Raw genomic sequence first — 15226 nt, 5'->3', positions numbered from 1 at the left:
GTATCTTGATGTTGAAGGTGATCGTACAGATGATGGTTACTTCGTCCAGGGAAGGCCCTAGACAACATTCTTTTACAGGTTAGGCTCCCTCCCGGGCCAGGCTGGAGATGCCTCCACCCCCGCTCTGTGTACCTTACATTTGCTTACTCCATGTCCTAGCACACTGCCTTAATCACCCGAATAAAATATGCCCGTTTCTCGGGTAAACTGCCACTCTACCACTGAGATCTAATCTGAATGATTCTGTAAACCTTGCCCTGCCCATCCGCACTCCTGGTGACTGCTATCTCACAGCACGTCCTTTTACCAGCAGTAAAATAATTTACATTGCCATCAGGTACACTTATATGTGTTTATCAATATGCATGTATCTGTGGTGCTGTAAGAATGTCACACAACTTTAACATATGCAATGTACTTAATTTTCTAGTCCATTTCATTAAAATATTCTAGTCATCATCTGCAAAAACGGATTTCAAACCCTGCAGTTTGAAAGATGTAAGACAATCCATTTTATTAAGAGTACTCAAATGTTCTATTGAACCAAAACCAAAATTGATGATAGGTTATTAACTTTGGCATAGAAAAACAGAACGCCTTATACTATTAGAGGCTAAAGAGAGAATGGAGACCAATCCTACAGGCCTTCCTTAATTTTTTTCTGAAAAGCTGGAAGCAGTTATTTTGCCCAGAGTAGGAATCTGGAATGTCTGTAGCACAGAGTTAAGACCACATGGCCACATCATCACCCACTTGGAAAGTCCACTACAAATTCATGTGCCATCCGCCCAGATGGACCTTTTCCCCATCAACGCCATAGCTGCACAGCACGATGCTGAGGACCGTTCTCTGGCAGGATTCCCCGGCAATGGAAGTGTTCTGCATCTGTAAGGACTGCACTGAATGCATACTCAGCCCAGGAGAATCAGCCATTTCCAGGTGCTGATGAACCAGAGGGAAAGGGAGGGGCCGAGTTTACAGAAGCTTCCACGCAGCCATGTTCCCTGTGCAGATTTTAAGGCAAGATCAGAGGCTAATCTGCCCTACCTAACCCTTTTGCTCATCTGCTATGTCAAGGGGCTACTGGGGCGATGCACATGAATACTTAAGTAGCTAGTTGTGGTCATTTCCCCTGCCCTCTCTCACTTAGATGTCTTAAATTCTGGTGATCTAGGAGAAAACATGAGTCAATACTTAGGTTTCTGAGGATGTATGACTGGGTCCTGGCCAGAGGATAGAAAATGGAGATGGGGACAGGCACATGTCACAGACACATGTACAATACAGTAGCCCATAAATGGCAACCCCGGCAGGGTAAGGATGAAGTTGCTCATCCGAGGAGGACTCCTGGGATGCCTGGGTAAATCTGGCAATCAGATTATGAGCTAAGCAGCCTGCGCTAGAAACCCTTGTGAAGCTCCTGCAAGCCTCACAAGTTCCTGTTTGCTTCCCATACCACTTGCAAGTCATGAGAGGCTGGAGGAGAGGTTCTTGACCTACTCGATTACCAGCAATACACAATCATGTCAAGAAGACACTTCAATCCTCTTGTCATCACATACATTTAGACCACGTTAAGTACAGTACAACTGAAGAAGGTGCCAGCACTCACACAGAGAGAAAGGGAGAGATGAAACACTCTTGTGCAAGCCCCAAGCCTAGTGGGAGACTATGGGCTATTTTATAAAAATAATGGAAATGCATACATACGTACCTTAGTTACAGTATTTATTTACAGTCTTCATATTCCCAGCTGTGCAGCCTAAACTCCTGACGTTGTTTAATCATTTCTAAGATTAATAATTTCCCACATATAACTATCCCTGAACTTGGCTACTACTGACCCAGTATCAACTGTGATGTAATTGTACAAAAAGTTCCTTAAGGGCTTCCCTGGTGGCGCAGTGGTTGAGAGTCCGCCTGCCGAGGCAGGGGACACGGGTTCGTGCCCCGGTCCGGGAGGATCCCACATGCCGCGGAGCGGCTGGGCCCGTGAGCCATGGCCGCTGAGCCTGCGCGTCCGGAGCCTGTGCTCCGCAACGGGAGAGGCCACAACAGTGAGAGGCCTGCGTACCGCAAAAAAAAAAAAAAAAAACACAAAAAACTTCCTTTAGACGCTTTCTGAGTTGGAGGAAGTGTCAGGTCATAGCATCAGCCAACAAAGGCTACAGTCCCCAATGGGGGAGGGGCAAACCACACTGACATCAGCTGACAAACACTGCAGTTGTGCAGAGCTTAAGAACATCACAACGTGTGTCCAATGAAATGAAAATGGTAGTGCCCCTTCTGTTCACGTGGTAACCCTGGCATGGATGGTTTAGTTCAGGAATTAAACGTAAATAAGTAAGCGTTGTTATCAAGATTCACCAAATCTGTATTCTCCTGTTTTCTTCACATTACAATTAAATACTAACATCTCAGTTCTCAAGTGTAATCACAACAGCCACGCTAGGCCACAGTAGCTCCTGATTCGACCACTTTTATTTGCCTTCGCTGACGTCATTGTCACTGTCACTGCTGCTGTCACTGTCGCTGTCACTGGTCAATGCAGTTAGGTCTCCCAGGGCTTTCCTGTAAGAAAAATAAACGGGAGGGTTACACTGCAACTCGGGCTTGGGGCTGGGGGACTCTGCAGCTGCACTATAGCAACAAAGGAAAAGGTTCCAACCAGCAAATAAACCTATAGGCCTCCCTGACTTTTATGACAAACGAAAAATATCATTAAACCAATACAGCCTGACTTTCTGCAAGGAAAGGAAATTCAGGGGGTAGAAAGCTGCCGACATCTGAATGGGCAGACAGACAAATGGTCTGCTCCACTTTCCTAACTTTCCCTGATGGTGACGATACAGGAGCCACTTACTTCTGCTCCTGACTGAGGGGGAAGTCAGCCATTAATCTCTGGGTGAGGCTCTCACAAATAGGTAAGCTGAAGGCACCTGCCAGCTTCACTATCTCAATGGCCTGGGCAGGGCTGCCGGATGCTTTTGCACTGTCCATAAACTCATTCAGCAACTCATTCCTGTAAAAGGCAAAAATGTCAACATTCCCCAACTAAACCCCTCAAAGATTTACATACAAAACCTAGTATCTTATAAAGATCAGTCATAAAATCCCCAACAGTAGCTTTGCAGACAGTTACATGGAGTCTATCTTTAAAGGGCCAAATAGATAATGAACACTGGTTCATTATGCCTTCACTGAGGATCTAGCCAGTGTATCCCCAGCGTGCTGTGATCACTGAGCACAGATTAAAAAAACAGTGCTTGCCTCAGGATGCCTCAGATGGTAGGAGTGACCGATCACCTACTTGCCCAACAGAAAAGTGCCCAATTGCCATGGCTGACGTATGTGAGGAAATTCCAACCCCCTTCCCCCAATAAGAGTTAAACGCATGTGGCTAATCCAGGAGTCCCCAGGCAGCCCTGTTAACTTGAACTTACCTAGGGATCTTATTATGTTTCCTGAAAAGCCCCAGCATTTTCCTGTTCAAGATGAGATAGGAAAAAGATTATGAATACTCATAGAACAGAAGGCAATTGAATGACCATAGCTTTTCTCCTGGACTCAGAGACCAAGTGTCCTTCCGAACAACCAGAGAGGAAGCTCCTGAAGACACGTCTGTGAGCTCCACCAGCTCCCAGCCCTGTCTTTCCATCAGAATCACCTCAGGTGCCTCACCCGCCTCTTCCCAAACTGCACAGATGCACATTACATTACAAATGTCAAAGGCAAATCTGCTTTGTTGCCAGTGTTGAGAATTGCTGGGGTACATCCTCCTCCAGAGGATCACTTCAGTCCCCCCAGGGAGGGAATGTATGCTATTATGTGGGCAGTGGGAAGAGAGGGACGCAAATACAATTTGATCTCTCTTCTCTTACAATCCAGTGTGAGTTCAGTGTGTCCTAAAACGACGTTATGAAGAGCAGGCTCAGATTAAGGCATCAGTCTCGTGTAAGTGCCGGCCGTCACCCTGCCACACGCAGGACGAAGGAGAAACACATACACTCAGCTCCCATGATCAGCTGAGGTCCGTACCCCTGCGCCAATCATCACAGCCTGATTCATAACAAGCGTGTGTCAACCTGCCCTAGTCGGCGAGTCCAAGCATCAGATGTTTGTCAGCAGCTGTGTGATTCGCCACCAGTTACGATCAGAGGAGGCAGCAAAGCCTTTAGCGGCCTTTCCTGGAGAGAGCAAACACCCACACCGTGGACTGCCCATCCTGTTCAAAGTAAGGTCCTCTCTAGTGAACAGCCAGGCACAACAACCCCTGTCACTGGCTCTTAACACCAACACACGGTTATATCCAAAACAATACACATCGGACCCACCCAACTGTGACGCCCCTAGCAAGGACTCTTTCACTGACTTCTCTGCTTTTGGAAAAAAGACAACGCATAAGGTCTCTATTCACAGTTAAACACCAGAAATTAGTATGTGAGTGAAGTGCTGACGAACACACAGCACTAGAATACAGTGGCACAAACCAAAGACGGGTTCTAGTCAAGGCCAGGTTTAGTAAACTGGTAAAATGCCAGTTTCCGGAAGTCCCAGTACACAGCCCACATTTTAAGCTGGGGGGTCGGGGGGGAGAAGCATCCGTGAGATGACTTGAATAAACCAAATGACCAAACCATTTTCAAAATTAAGATTCTCCGATCACTTTGTTCTACTTTAGTGAACGGAGAAGTGACTTGCCCACGAATACAGAAAACAAACACGGAAAGAGAATGAGCCTACAGAACCACACCTTCTCTTAAACACATCAGGTATACTGGCTCCTCTTCCCCAAGTCTGCTTTTTTAGTTGGTATTTGGAAATTCCTATAGAAAACTCAGTACGTAGAAAACTTGTTTGTCTCCTGATAAACTACACAGTATACGGCCAAATTAGAGAAACTCTAATGACCAGGGTACAAGTTCTCTGAGATCCAAGTACAGATGCTTCCAGTGATACGTGTGGCATGTACTGTACTCACCAGGCTTCCTGGGTTCTCCCGGCCCTTAAGAAGAGGACAGCTGTGTTGTTCAGAGAGCTGGCCAGCCAACTGGGAGCCGTCTGTCTGGCATCCTGGCTTTCGTAAGTTGATTTGATATCTGCAGCACAGTCAGCAAACGCCACCTGCAGCTGAGATGCTCTGAGAGTCAGCAGAAATGCCCAACTGGTTTTGAGAATTTAAGTTCGGGAGACTCCATAGGACCATTAAATTTTTTAAGCAGTGCATTTCACTGTTGGAACACATCACACGTACAGCACACAGTGTTTAAAAAAAAAAAAAAAAGCAAAGCACTCTGCCCTGGGGTAATAATGGGATCAGCCACATATTTCAAATCCAACTACGGTTTTGTTTTTAGAGAGCAATTTAAAAGAAGGCAAGCTGCTATCAATTGTCAGGATTGAGAGGATCCATTTTCACGCTGCTTGCTCTGGACTAGAGGAATAGGAGTGACTTTAGATGGCAGAATTCTCCACAGTGAAAGGCAAAACCATGGAAAGGACCCTCACCGGCTAACGGCATTAGAGGATACACTGGTTAGTGTACATCTGATAACGACAGCAAAGCCTGAGCGTCAACACAAGCCTACCTCTGGTGGGTGCCGATCCCTCGCCATGAGCATCAGAATCTCTTCTTTTAGGTCACGGCGAAAAGTATGACCATATTCTTTACTATCTTGAAACAAAAAAAGAACAGAGTGAGAAGTGATCACTGGCATGTAAAGCCAAGACTCTTTGGCTGACCTTTGTCCACTGTCAGCAGTCACCCGTATTTTTTTGGAGGGGTGAACATACACTGCTGACATGTATTCCAGGATTCCAGAAAACTAGCAGGATGATTCATGGTAGGAAAGGACAAATGAGCAGTGAAAGCCAGCACCGGTAACGTGCTCCCAGGCAAGCGTCAACATGGCACGTGCACCACACTCCAGCAGCCACCAGCTCTGCGCGGTTTTACGGCACGTGGGAATCGTCAATAGTCCTTGTACACTATCATTAGAGCAGCCTTGTAAGGTAGGAGGGCAGGGCTATAGTCTCTGTCTCAAGGCAACTTGAGGCAGACAGAAACTGATTTTATGATCAGTCACCTAGTGGATGAGATACAGCATCTTCTGCAGCCAATTTACACACATAACCACACACACAAACCCACAGTCATGGCTGTTTCTTAGAAATCTGAGTATCGCTGACTGGTTAGCTTTTTTTTTTTTTTTTTAATTTATTTATTTTTAAATTTTTGGCTGCGTTGGGTCTTTGTTGCCGCGTGCGGGCTTCTCATTGCGGTGGCTTCTCTTGTCGCGGAGCATGGGCTCTAGGTGCTCGGGCTTCAGCAGTTGTGGCTCACAGGCTCTAGAGCGCAGGCTCAACAGTTGTGGCGCACGGGCTTAGCTGCTCCATGACATGTGGGATCTTCCCGGACCAGGGATTGAACCCGTGTCCCCTGCACTGGGAGGCGGATTCTTAACCACTGTGCCACCAGAGAAGCCCCTGGTTAGCTACTGAAGCACAGTGATGCAACATGGTACAGAGGAATGAACAGCACAGGCTTCGGGGGTTGATATTTTTGGTGTCCCAGGTAATTAACACTGATGTCACACAAGTGCACAAAACCCAGCCTTTTCTTGTCACAAAGGAACCAATTTAGGTCTTTTCCACTACACTGTCACTCATGCAATCCAATATGTAAATGAACAAATGACCCTGAAGTAGACCTCAACTACTGCATTCAATTTAGTCAAAAATGGAAGTTTTGGGGACTTCCCTGGTGGCACAGTGGTTAAGAATCTGCCTGCCAATGTAGGCGACACAGGTTTGAGCCCTGGTCTGGGAAGATCTCACATGCCATGGAGCAGCTAAGCTCGTGCACCACAACTACTGAGCCTGTGCTCTAGAGCCCGCGAGCCACAACTACTGAGCCCACGTACCACAACTACTGAAGCCCGCGTGCCTAGAGCCCGTGCTCCACAAGAGAAGCCACTGCAATGAGAAGACCGCGCACCGCAACGAAGAGCAGCCCCGCCTCGCTGCAACTAGAGAAAGCCCGCGCACAGCAAGGGAGACCCAAACAAAGCCAAAACATAAAGAGTAGTAATAAAAAAAAAAAAGGAAGTTTTTTTCCCTAACAGTGTTAACATGCTTGTTAATCAAAACATAAGACAAAATGAGATGGGTCGGGACACATAAGCTGAAACTGACCTTTCCAGATCTGAGGAATCAATTCTAGCCGATTGGCCACATCTAATGCTTGGAGAAGATCTATCAGTGTTTGGGAATGTGGAAAGAATACCTGATTCAGAAAAACACAAATACGTTTTTCAAGTATTACTCAGCAAAGACACCCACAAACACCTACAATGATAAATAGTAAGTACTGAATCATCTTACTGAAGGTATCAGGTCCTTATACCACTTCAAGGTGACATCAATTTGTTCCATTAGACAAAGCAAACCAAAGAACTTGGAACTGTAATGGAGAAAGAAAGCATGTTTAGTTTAAAATCCGTGCTTAATAGGGGAATGATTAAATTACAGCACAGTCATATGATGACACGTTACACAGAATTTAAAGACAATAAGTTACACACAGTTTCAAGTTACACAGGCCAATGCTTGACCCAGGAGGTGCTGCTAACTGTGCTTTCTGGACTTCCCAGTTAACACCTTCTAATCCTCAACCGGTCACTGATGCCCCCTCCTGGTTATACTCTCAGCTCATGGTGAGGAGAGGGTGGATATCCTATTCATTTTAAAAGCGTTCAACGTAAAGCGAGGATTTGGACCACATAGAAAAGAACCATCACACATCTATAAACAGGCCGCCTCCTTAAGTTCTTGTTTTTCTCTGCTTAAAAGCAAACCCATTTAAGGAGTCTCTTTGGGCTCCAACAGGTTCATCTTCAAAAACAAATGAGGCTGCGATGAAATCTTTAGGGACCCACCCTCCTATGAATTCAAAAACATAAAATAGGAGGGTTTACAGGGAAAAGATATATGGATTTAAAGTGTTACAGGGACGTCCCTGGCAGTCCAGTGGTTACGACTCCACGCTTCCACTGCAGGGGTTGTGGGATAGATCCCTGGTCAGGGAACTAACATCCTACATGCTGTGCGGTGAAAAAAACAAAAGCAACAACAAAAAACCCCAAAGTGTCACAAATAAAAACAGCTTAAAAGATACACAGCAGACATCTCAGTCTGACAAATCAGTTTTACCACTGCTTGACTCTTCAAGTGTTCAATTAACTTACATTGTTAAGTCAGGGTCAAGCTGCCTAAAATCAGACCGCCAACAGCCTTCCACTTGCAGAACCGACTACTGGTTGCATACAGGTGCTCCGTTAATGCAAAAGGATACATTTCCAATACACTTACTAGTAGAAATTACGCCGATGATCGGGTCCAATGAATTTCCGGTTGTCTCCAGTGTTTAAAAGGTCATGGACCTGGTAAGCAAGTTCTAGATCTCTGAGAGATGAGCACTGAAAATTTACAAGTAGTAAATAAGCATCATTCTGCGATCCTTATCAGCCAAACAGTGGCTCATTACATAAAGAGCTCATTGTATCAAGAAAATAAGTACAGTTACCTGCGGAAACATCTATGCTGATTTAACATTATTACTGGTTGACAGCAAATGAATTACAAGAAAATGGGGGGGATGGAGGAATCAAAACAAATCACCAAGTTCTATCAAATTTAAAACAAAATTACCTTACTCTAGTAATTATATCTATATTTAGTAACTATATGAAAACACCTGGTTGCCATGCACAAGACAGCTGGAGTGCTCACTCCAGCATCACTATACTGGCAAAAAACCTACGAAATAACTCCAAAACCCACCCACAGGAGAAGTCCTTCCCTCCTGTGAAATAACTGTACTGCTGTGAACAAACAAGATAACACGGAAATGAGTCTGGACGTGCATGTTTGAATAACCAAAGGAGAAAACCTGGAAGGACACACGCTAAAATGTAAAGCAATTATCCTTAGGGAATAGGATATGCTAATTCATTCTGAAACTGCTCGAAAATTTTTCCTATGATTAGCATGGTAAGATGAAAAACCAAACTTAAAAACCATCAATTTAAAGTTATCAATAGGCAAATATGAAATACTCTGAAACCTTACTTTCAAACCTTACTTTCTGAAGAAAGGTATGAAAAAAGAAAATGTATACAATAAACACAGGGCAGGAATGTTGTGATTTTGTAGAGATTTTAGAGGAATGAAAAATTAGAACTAAAGACATGAATATAAGTAAGAGTCAGGAAGTGAAAGAATCAGGGAGAATCCCCCCACCTCCCCAATGATGAATTTAGGAGATGGAAAAAAGAAAAAAGGAAAACAAAAGTTAAGCAAGAAATTGTACTTACAACCCTCATGGCTGACTGAAAAAACGTATCTGAAAATCAAAGTTCACAAGAGCCTTGGTTACTATGGATAAAACATTTTCAAGTCAGTAACATTAATAAAAATCCTGGCAACAAAACTGGTAACGTGTAAGACAAACCTAACAGCGTAAAAACTCAGGAGAGGAAGCATACAGCTCCCCAAAATTACTAAGCTAAATTAAACCCTGTCCTCGTCACAAGGCTCTAATACCCGGCAGTCAGGAAAACAGGGCTCTCTGTCTTATACAAGCAATTTCTGTACATACCGTCATCCGGGTCCTTTGGAGAAAATTTCTTTCCCACTAATTCGTTCATGATGTCATAGATGATGAGGGACGATCCTTTTGAAGGGCTTTCTGCAGAACAAGAAGGCAACTGGGTTTTCTCACGAGTCCACTTCCTGTACAACCACCGGGTGTGCGGAACTAGTCCTAAGGCCGCATTTCTCCTTCCTCCACCCAAGGCACGGAGCTGGCCGGGCACATCCCTGCTCGAGCAACGAGTGCACCCCCCGCACAGAGTGCAGCTCTCCCCCAGACCTGGGACAGTGACAGGGGCTCCCAACAGAGACTCCACCCTTCCTTCTTAGGCTCCTCACAAGGTCGACTTGCAATGAAACGGGAGACAGACAGACCCTCACTAAGCCTGCATACTTAGAAAACAAACACGTTTTTGCTAATAAACATTGGTGCTCCTTTTAAATATAACCAGGGTGAGAGCCAAGAAAAAGAAAACTGTAGAACTAAAATGCACCTATGACATTTCCAGTTAAACATTTCACATTATTCATCCACATCCCTTCCCCACCTTATCCATGTGCAAGTGATAATATACTTTCCATGACAGCACAGTACTTTTGAAGTTCCTCAAGCATGTTTTCATTTGGTAGCAATCCTAATTATTCTGTTAGTTTTATAATAACCTATTTTATATGTATCATTTCTTCATTATTTTAGGCTTTCTCCTTTGGGTAAATTCCTAGAAATTATTATTACAGGCAGCCAATTTATATCCCTCAGACACACCAACACTCCTCCCCCCACGGCCCTGGGTATTACTGAGGAAGCACAAGTACCAATGACTTTAGTTAGCAACGGAACCAAAGTGGTATGTGATGTTGAGGAGAAATGGAATAGGCTTTGGGGTCAGAAATAATAGTTTCAGCAAAATGACACCAAAGTTGAGTAAAATTTTGGAAGACAGAATTACCATGGAAACTGTTTACCTGTTTTCAAGATAAAGTCAGTTAACTGCCCTTACTTCCCGATAGGTGACAATGTGAATTTTGTAAAACTAGCCCTCCAAAACAGATAATCAAGGTTTCCTGTTGTTTTCACACATAAAGTCTACCACAGGACAGAAGGCCTAGAACTGTCATTTCTGAACCCAGAGGTTCTTTCTCAGGTTGGGGCAAATGGATAAGAACCAACAGACTGTGAGTGCCTGCGACCTGCCTTCCCAGCACAGGACACTGTGCACAATTCATTTCATCATTACACCGTGATGGCATCACTCAGGGAAGGGATCCAGTTCCTTCTGACACAGGTGGTAAATGGTAGAGGTAAAATTTCAACTCAGGTGTGCCTTGCTCCAAAGTCCATTCAGTAGAGCACAGCTGACCTAAAACCAGGTGACAAACAGCCTCAAGGCTCTCCTGTGAGGTTTCAAAATAAAGTTAAGGTTACTGTGGAGCAGCGCCGTCCAGCAGCTGCCTGCAAGGATGGAGATGTTCTGTACCTGCATCGCTGAACATGCAGCCAGCAGCTACAAGTGGCTACTGAGCACTAATGCCATGAAGGAATTTTTAATTTTATTTAATTTTAATTTAATAGCCATGTGTGGCTAAGTGGCTACTGTATTGGACAGCACAGCTCTGGAGAGTAAAGGAACTCCAGACTAGTTCCTAGTTTCTCCTGACCAAAACTGCACACCGTCCTTTCTTTTAAAAAAAAAAAAAAAATTAATTATTTCTGGCTGCATTGGATCTTTGTTGCTGTGCACGGGCTTTCTCTAGTTGCGGCGAGCGGGTGCTACTCTTCGTTGCGGTGCGCGGGCTTCTCATTGCAGTGGCTTCTCTTGTTGCGGAGCTCGGGCTCTAGGTGCATGGGTTCAGTAGTTGTAGCTCGCGGGCTCTAGATCACAGGCTCAGTAGTTGTGGCGCATGGGCCTAGTTGCCCCGTGGCATGTGGGACCTTCCCGGACCAGGGCTCGAACCCGTGTCCCCTGCATTGGCAGGCGGGTTCTTAACAACTGTGCCACCAGGGAAGCCCCACCATCCTTGTTAGTATATTTAATGACCTCCCTCCCCTCCAGCTCAAGTTTTACATCACAAACTAGATGTTACTCCCCTCAAGAATAACGTTTTGCTCAGGCTGTAGACAATATTATCTTGTGAACTGTCTAGTCTTAATTCATAAGCAGTGAAGTTAGCCTAATTCCTACATAATTAGAATTATGTAGAACTACATACATAATTAGAACTACATATTAGTAGCATAATGACATACATACCATGTTGATAAAACACCTGAATAATATAGTGATACGTTGCAAGCGAGGGTTCTTGTATTACCAGGTACATAGAGGAAAAAAATAAAGTAAGTCAAACACAGCTATACAAAATACAGCTTACTGAGGCACACTGAACTAAAAACATATTAATGTTGGTATTTAAGTAAAAGACACATTCCTGTTCCTCTGAACAAAGACATTTGCTAGCTCATATGATTAACGTAAAGGTGGAAAGGTGTCACAGAGATTGAATCCCTCTTAGGAAGTCCAGACACCTATCACAGCCAATGCACAATGAGTTTCATTTAAGAAAACTAAAGCATACTAAAGTGAATTGATTCCCAAAACATCCTTCAATAAAGTAATTACTGAAAAATATACAACACACTAGCACACAATTGGGTTCAAATACTTAGTTATGCTAGAAAATGTCACGAGTTTAAAACCAGCCAACTGTAGGAGAACAATTCTCCCTAGAATTAAGAAATCCATAAAAAAGTACCTATAATACTAAAAGAATGTAACTTCCTATGAACAACACAAAGATGATAAAAGAGCTCCCATCATAGTAAATACACGTAATTAAAATGTGCCAAATGGTGGCAAGGAAATTCCCAACATACTATGTAAACAGCAAAAGAGTTTACAGTCTCCTTTTTGCTTGTCTGGACCTGAAACCTCTGGTCAGCACTGTCTTCAGTGAGGGACACTAGGACACATCCTCACCTATTCCAATGGCTTTCATCTCCCGTAAGGTCTGTAAGGCTGGCAATTTTCCAATTGCATGAAATCGTCGGAGACATTTCAGAATAGTATTAAAAGTCTGTAGATTGGGTTTCACGTTCTGTGCAACCATTTGTTTCAGCAGGTCCTAGTTGAATCAAAAGCAGGAAGTATTTTTTATGCCTGGTAGCTGATTTATCCAATAAACTAATGTAACATACTAAAAAAGACTTGGGCTCTCTGCCTATGTTTGAAGTAGGTTAATAAATACATCCCCAATTTCAGAGTTATCTAGTAACTAGCAGGACCAGTAACTCTGCCCCTTACAGAAGCCCCTCCATCAGTTACCCTGACCCACGTGATCAAGGTGTCCAACTGTCTTTAGCGGCCTAGTGAGTTTGAGACTGAAGCAAGAGAGCAGACTAGAATGGATTGCGTTTTTTCCTTTTTTACATGCGCAGTATGGTATAACACGGTTTCTATGCCTGTCACTTCAATCCAGTGATTTTAATCTTTTTAAAAAATTATTTTATTTTTCGCTGCATTGGGTCTTTGCTGTTGCCGTGGGCTTTCTTTAGTTTTGGAAAGCGGGGGCTACTCTTCGTTGTGGTGCACAGGCTTCTCATTGCAGTGGCTTCTCTTGTTGCGGAGCACAGGCTCTAGGCACACGGGCTTCAGTAGTTGTGGCACGTGGACTCAGTAGTTGTGGCTCAAGGGTTCTAGAGAACAGGCTCAGTAGTTGTGGCGCACAGGCTTAGTTGCTCTGCGGCATGTGGGATCTTCCTGGACCAGGGCTCGAACCTGTGTCCCCTGCATTGGCAGGCGGATTCTTAACCATTGTGCCACCAGGGAAGCCCCTCAATTTTTTAAAACTTAGCTAATAAATTTTTTCAATAAATGTGTCTCATTTTAATGAAAAAACCATTATGAGAAATAAGTGAATAAAGCAATCCAGGTCTTCCTGGATTCGAACTGTATGCTTGGGTCACATGTCAGATACACCTACGTAAACTACAGGGTTGCTGGAAGGGTGTGAACAGGTCATCATGAGCTGAGCACCCAGCACAGTGACTGCCATGAAGATGCTCAGTGAATGCTGTCTCCAACCCACGTACTCCTAGCAAAGAATATTTTAGGCCTATTAGAAGACAAAGTGAGAGTTCCTCCTTACCAACATATTATTCCATTTTTCTTCAAATTTATCATTCACCACGGATGCTGTTGCTTCAATCAATGAATTGAAGGTGTGTACATCAGCTATAAAAGAAGAAAACTACTTTAACAAAATTTGGGGTTGAAGATTAAAGGCAAAGTGGTCATGCACACATGTCTACAAAACTAGAAAACTACTCTTTTCTCTGGCTCTGGACTCCTGCTTCAATCACCAATACCACAGGAAAAGATTAAGAATGAACAAATGACTGAGGTAAAATCCTGAGATTTTATAGATGCCGGAGAGAAGGAAAGAGAAGGAAGGACAGAGGGGAATTCTCCAAACACACTCACCACGAAGTCTGTTGTTTAATAGTTCAGTGAACAAGTTCAATGCCTGCGTAGGAGCTCGGTGCTGGAAAAGGGAAAGTGTGAAAGTGAAGGATCATCAGATTTGTTCATTTAAGAAATATGTGTGTTCGACTGCTCTAGGGTTTGGGAGCACAGCAGTAAACAGACATGGTCCCATTCTCAAGAAACGTATCCTACGTGCAGTGGTTCTCTACTGGGGCAACACCGCTTCCCAGGAGACACTGAATAATGCTTGGACACATTCTGGCTGTCCCAGCTGGGGCGGGATGGATGGACCACCGGCATGCAGTGGACAGGAGCGGCTCCTCAACGCCCTTCAAGGCACCGGACAGCTCCACAACAGCAGATTATCTGGCCCAACTGTGAACAGTTCTGAGGTTGAGAAGCACTGATTTAGGGGAAGATGAAGATATATAAAACAAACGTTACCTTCACCATTCCTCGGATCATTGTGCAGTAGGAGTGTGCGTTTTTCTCTGGCATGAGAGCAAAGATTCTCTCAGCGTTGTTTTTTGCTCTAGACACAAGAAAGTAAATGTGAACCAGAGGAAACAGGAAAAACCAGTAATAGCCACCAACTCACCATGTTCCAGGCGCTGTGCTAAGCATTTTATGCATATAATTTCAAGTAATTCTTGCCCCCCAGAGAGGAAGACATGGTTATCATTTTTTTTTTTTTTTTGCGGTACGCAGGCCTCTCACTGTTGTGGCCTCTCCCGTTGCGGCACACAGGCTCCAGACGCGCAGGCCCAGCAGCCATGGCTCATGGGCCCAGCCACTCCACGGCATGTGGGATCTTCCCAGACCGGGGCACGAACCTGTGTCCCCTGCATCGGCAGGCGGACTCTCAACCACTGCGCCACCAGGGAAGCCCCTATGATCATTTTGAAAACAGGAAAAACTGAGGCTCAAAGACCTTAAGTTGTCCAAGGCAGAACCAGGACTTAAAAGGGGTGATATATACTCAAGGTATTAAACAAACAGCAAACTGCACAGCAGGGTACATAGTGACGTTTCCCCACCCTCTTTCAACTGGATACAATTCCCCCTCGGAGGCAACCACAGACAAGCGGTGT

General features: G+C 44.4%; 1 protein-coding gene across 1 annotated transcript in view; it reads right to left on the bottom strand.

Moving 5' to 3' along the window:
* Nucleotides 1-1714: 1714 nt before the first annotated feature.
* The window catches only part of PTCD3 (pentatricopeptide repeat domain 3), a gene marked incomplete at its 5' end in the record, with an annotated part of 30029 nt that continues 16517 nt past the window's right edge, over nucleotides 1715-15226 (bottom strand). Inside the window, 15 exons of the mRNA XM_079721482.1 lie at nucleotides 1715-2571; nucleotides 2864-3022; nucleotides 3444-3485; nucleotides 4982-5130; nucleotides 5589-5670; nucleotides 7191-7285; nucleotides 7384-7462; nucleotides 8371-8477; nucleotides 9375-9403; nucleotides 9659-9748; nucleotides 11904-11954; nucleotides 12630-12774; nucleotides 13798-13883; nucleotides 14133-14193; nucleotides 14580-14667. Of these exons, the coding sequence (XP_079577608.1) occupies nucleotides 2481-2571; nucleotides 2864-3022; nucleotides 3444-3485; nucleotides 4982-5130; nucleotides 5589-5670; nucleotides 7191-7285; nucleotides 7384-7462; nucleotides 8371-8477; nucleotides 9375-9403; nucleotides 9659-9748; nucleotides 11904-11954; nucleotides 12630-12774; nucleotides 13798-13883; nucleotides 14133-14193; nucleotides 14580-14667 (1354 nt within the window). The 3' untranslated portion in view covers nucleotides 1715-2480. The remainder of the gene's footprint in view (nucleotides 2572-2863; nucleotides 3023-3443; nucleotides 3486-4981; nucleotides 5131-5588; nucleotides 5671-7190; nucleotides 7286-7383; nucleotides 7463-8370; nucleotides 8478-9374; nucleotides 9404-9658; nucleotides 9749-11903; nucleotides 11955-12629; nucleotides 12775-13797; nucleotides 13884-14132; nucleotides 14194-14579; nucleotides 14668-15226) is intronic.

The sequence above is a fragment of the Hyperoodon ampullatus genome (assembly GCF_949752795.1).
Source record: "Hyperoodon ampullatus genome assembly, chromosome: 15".
Lineage (NCBI taxonomy): Eukaryota > Metazoa > Chordata > Mammalia > Artiodactyla > Ziphiidae > Hyperoodon > Hyperoodon ampullatus.
This window is presented reverse-complemented; position numbering and strand designations above follow the sequence as displayed.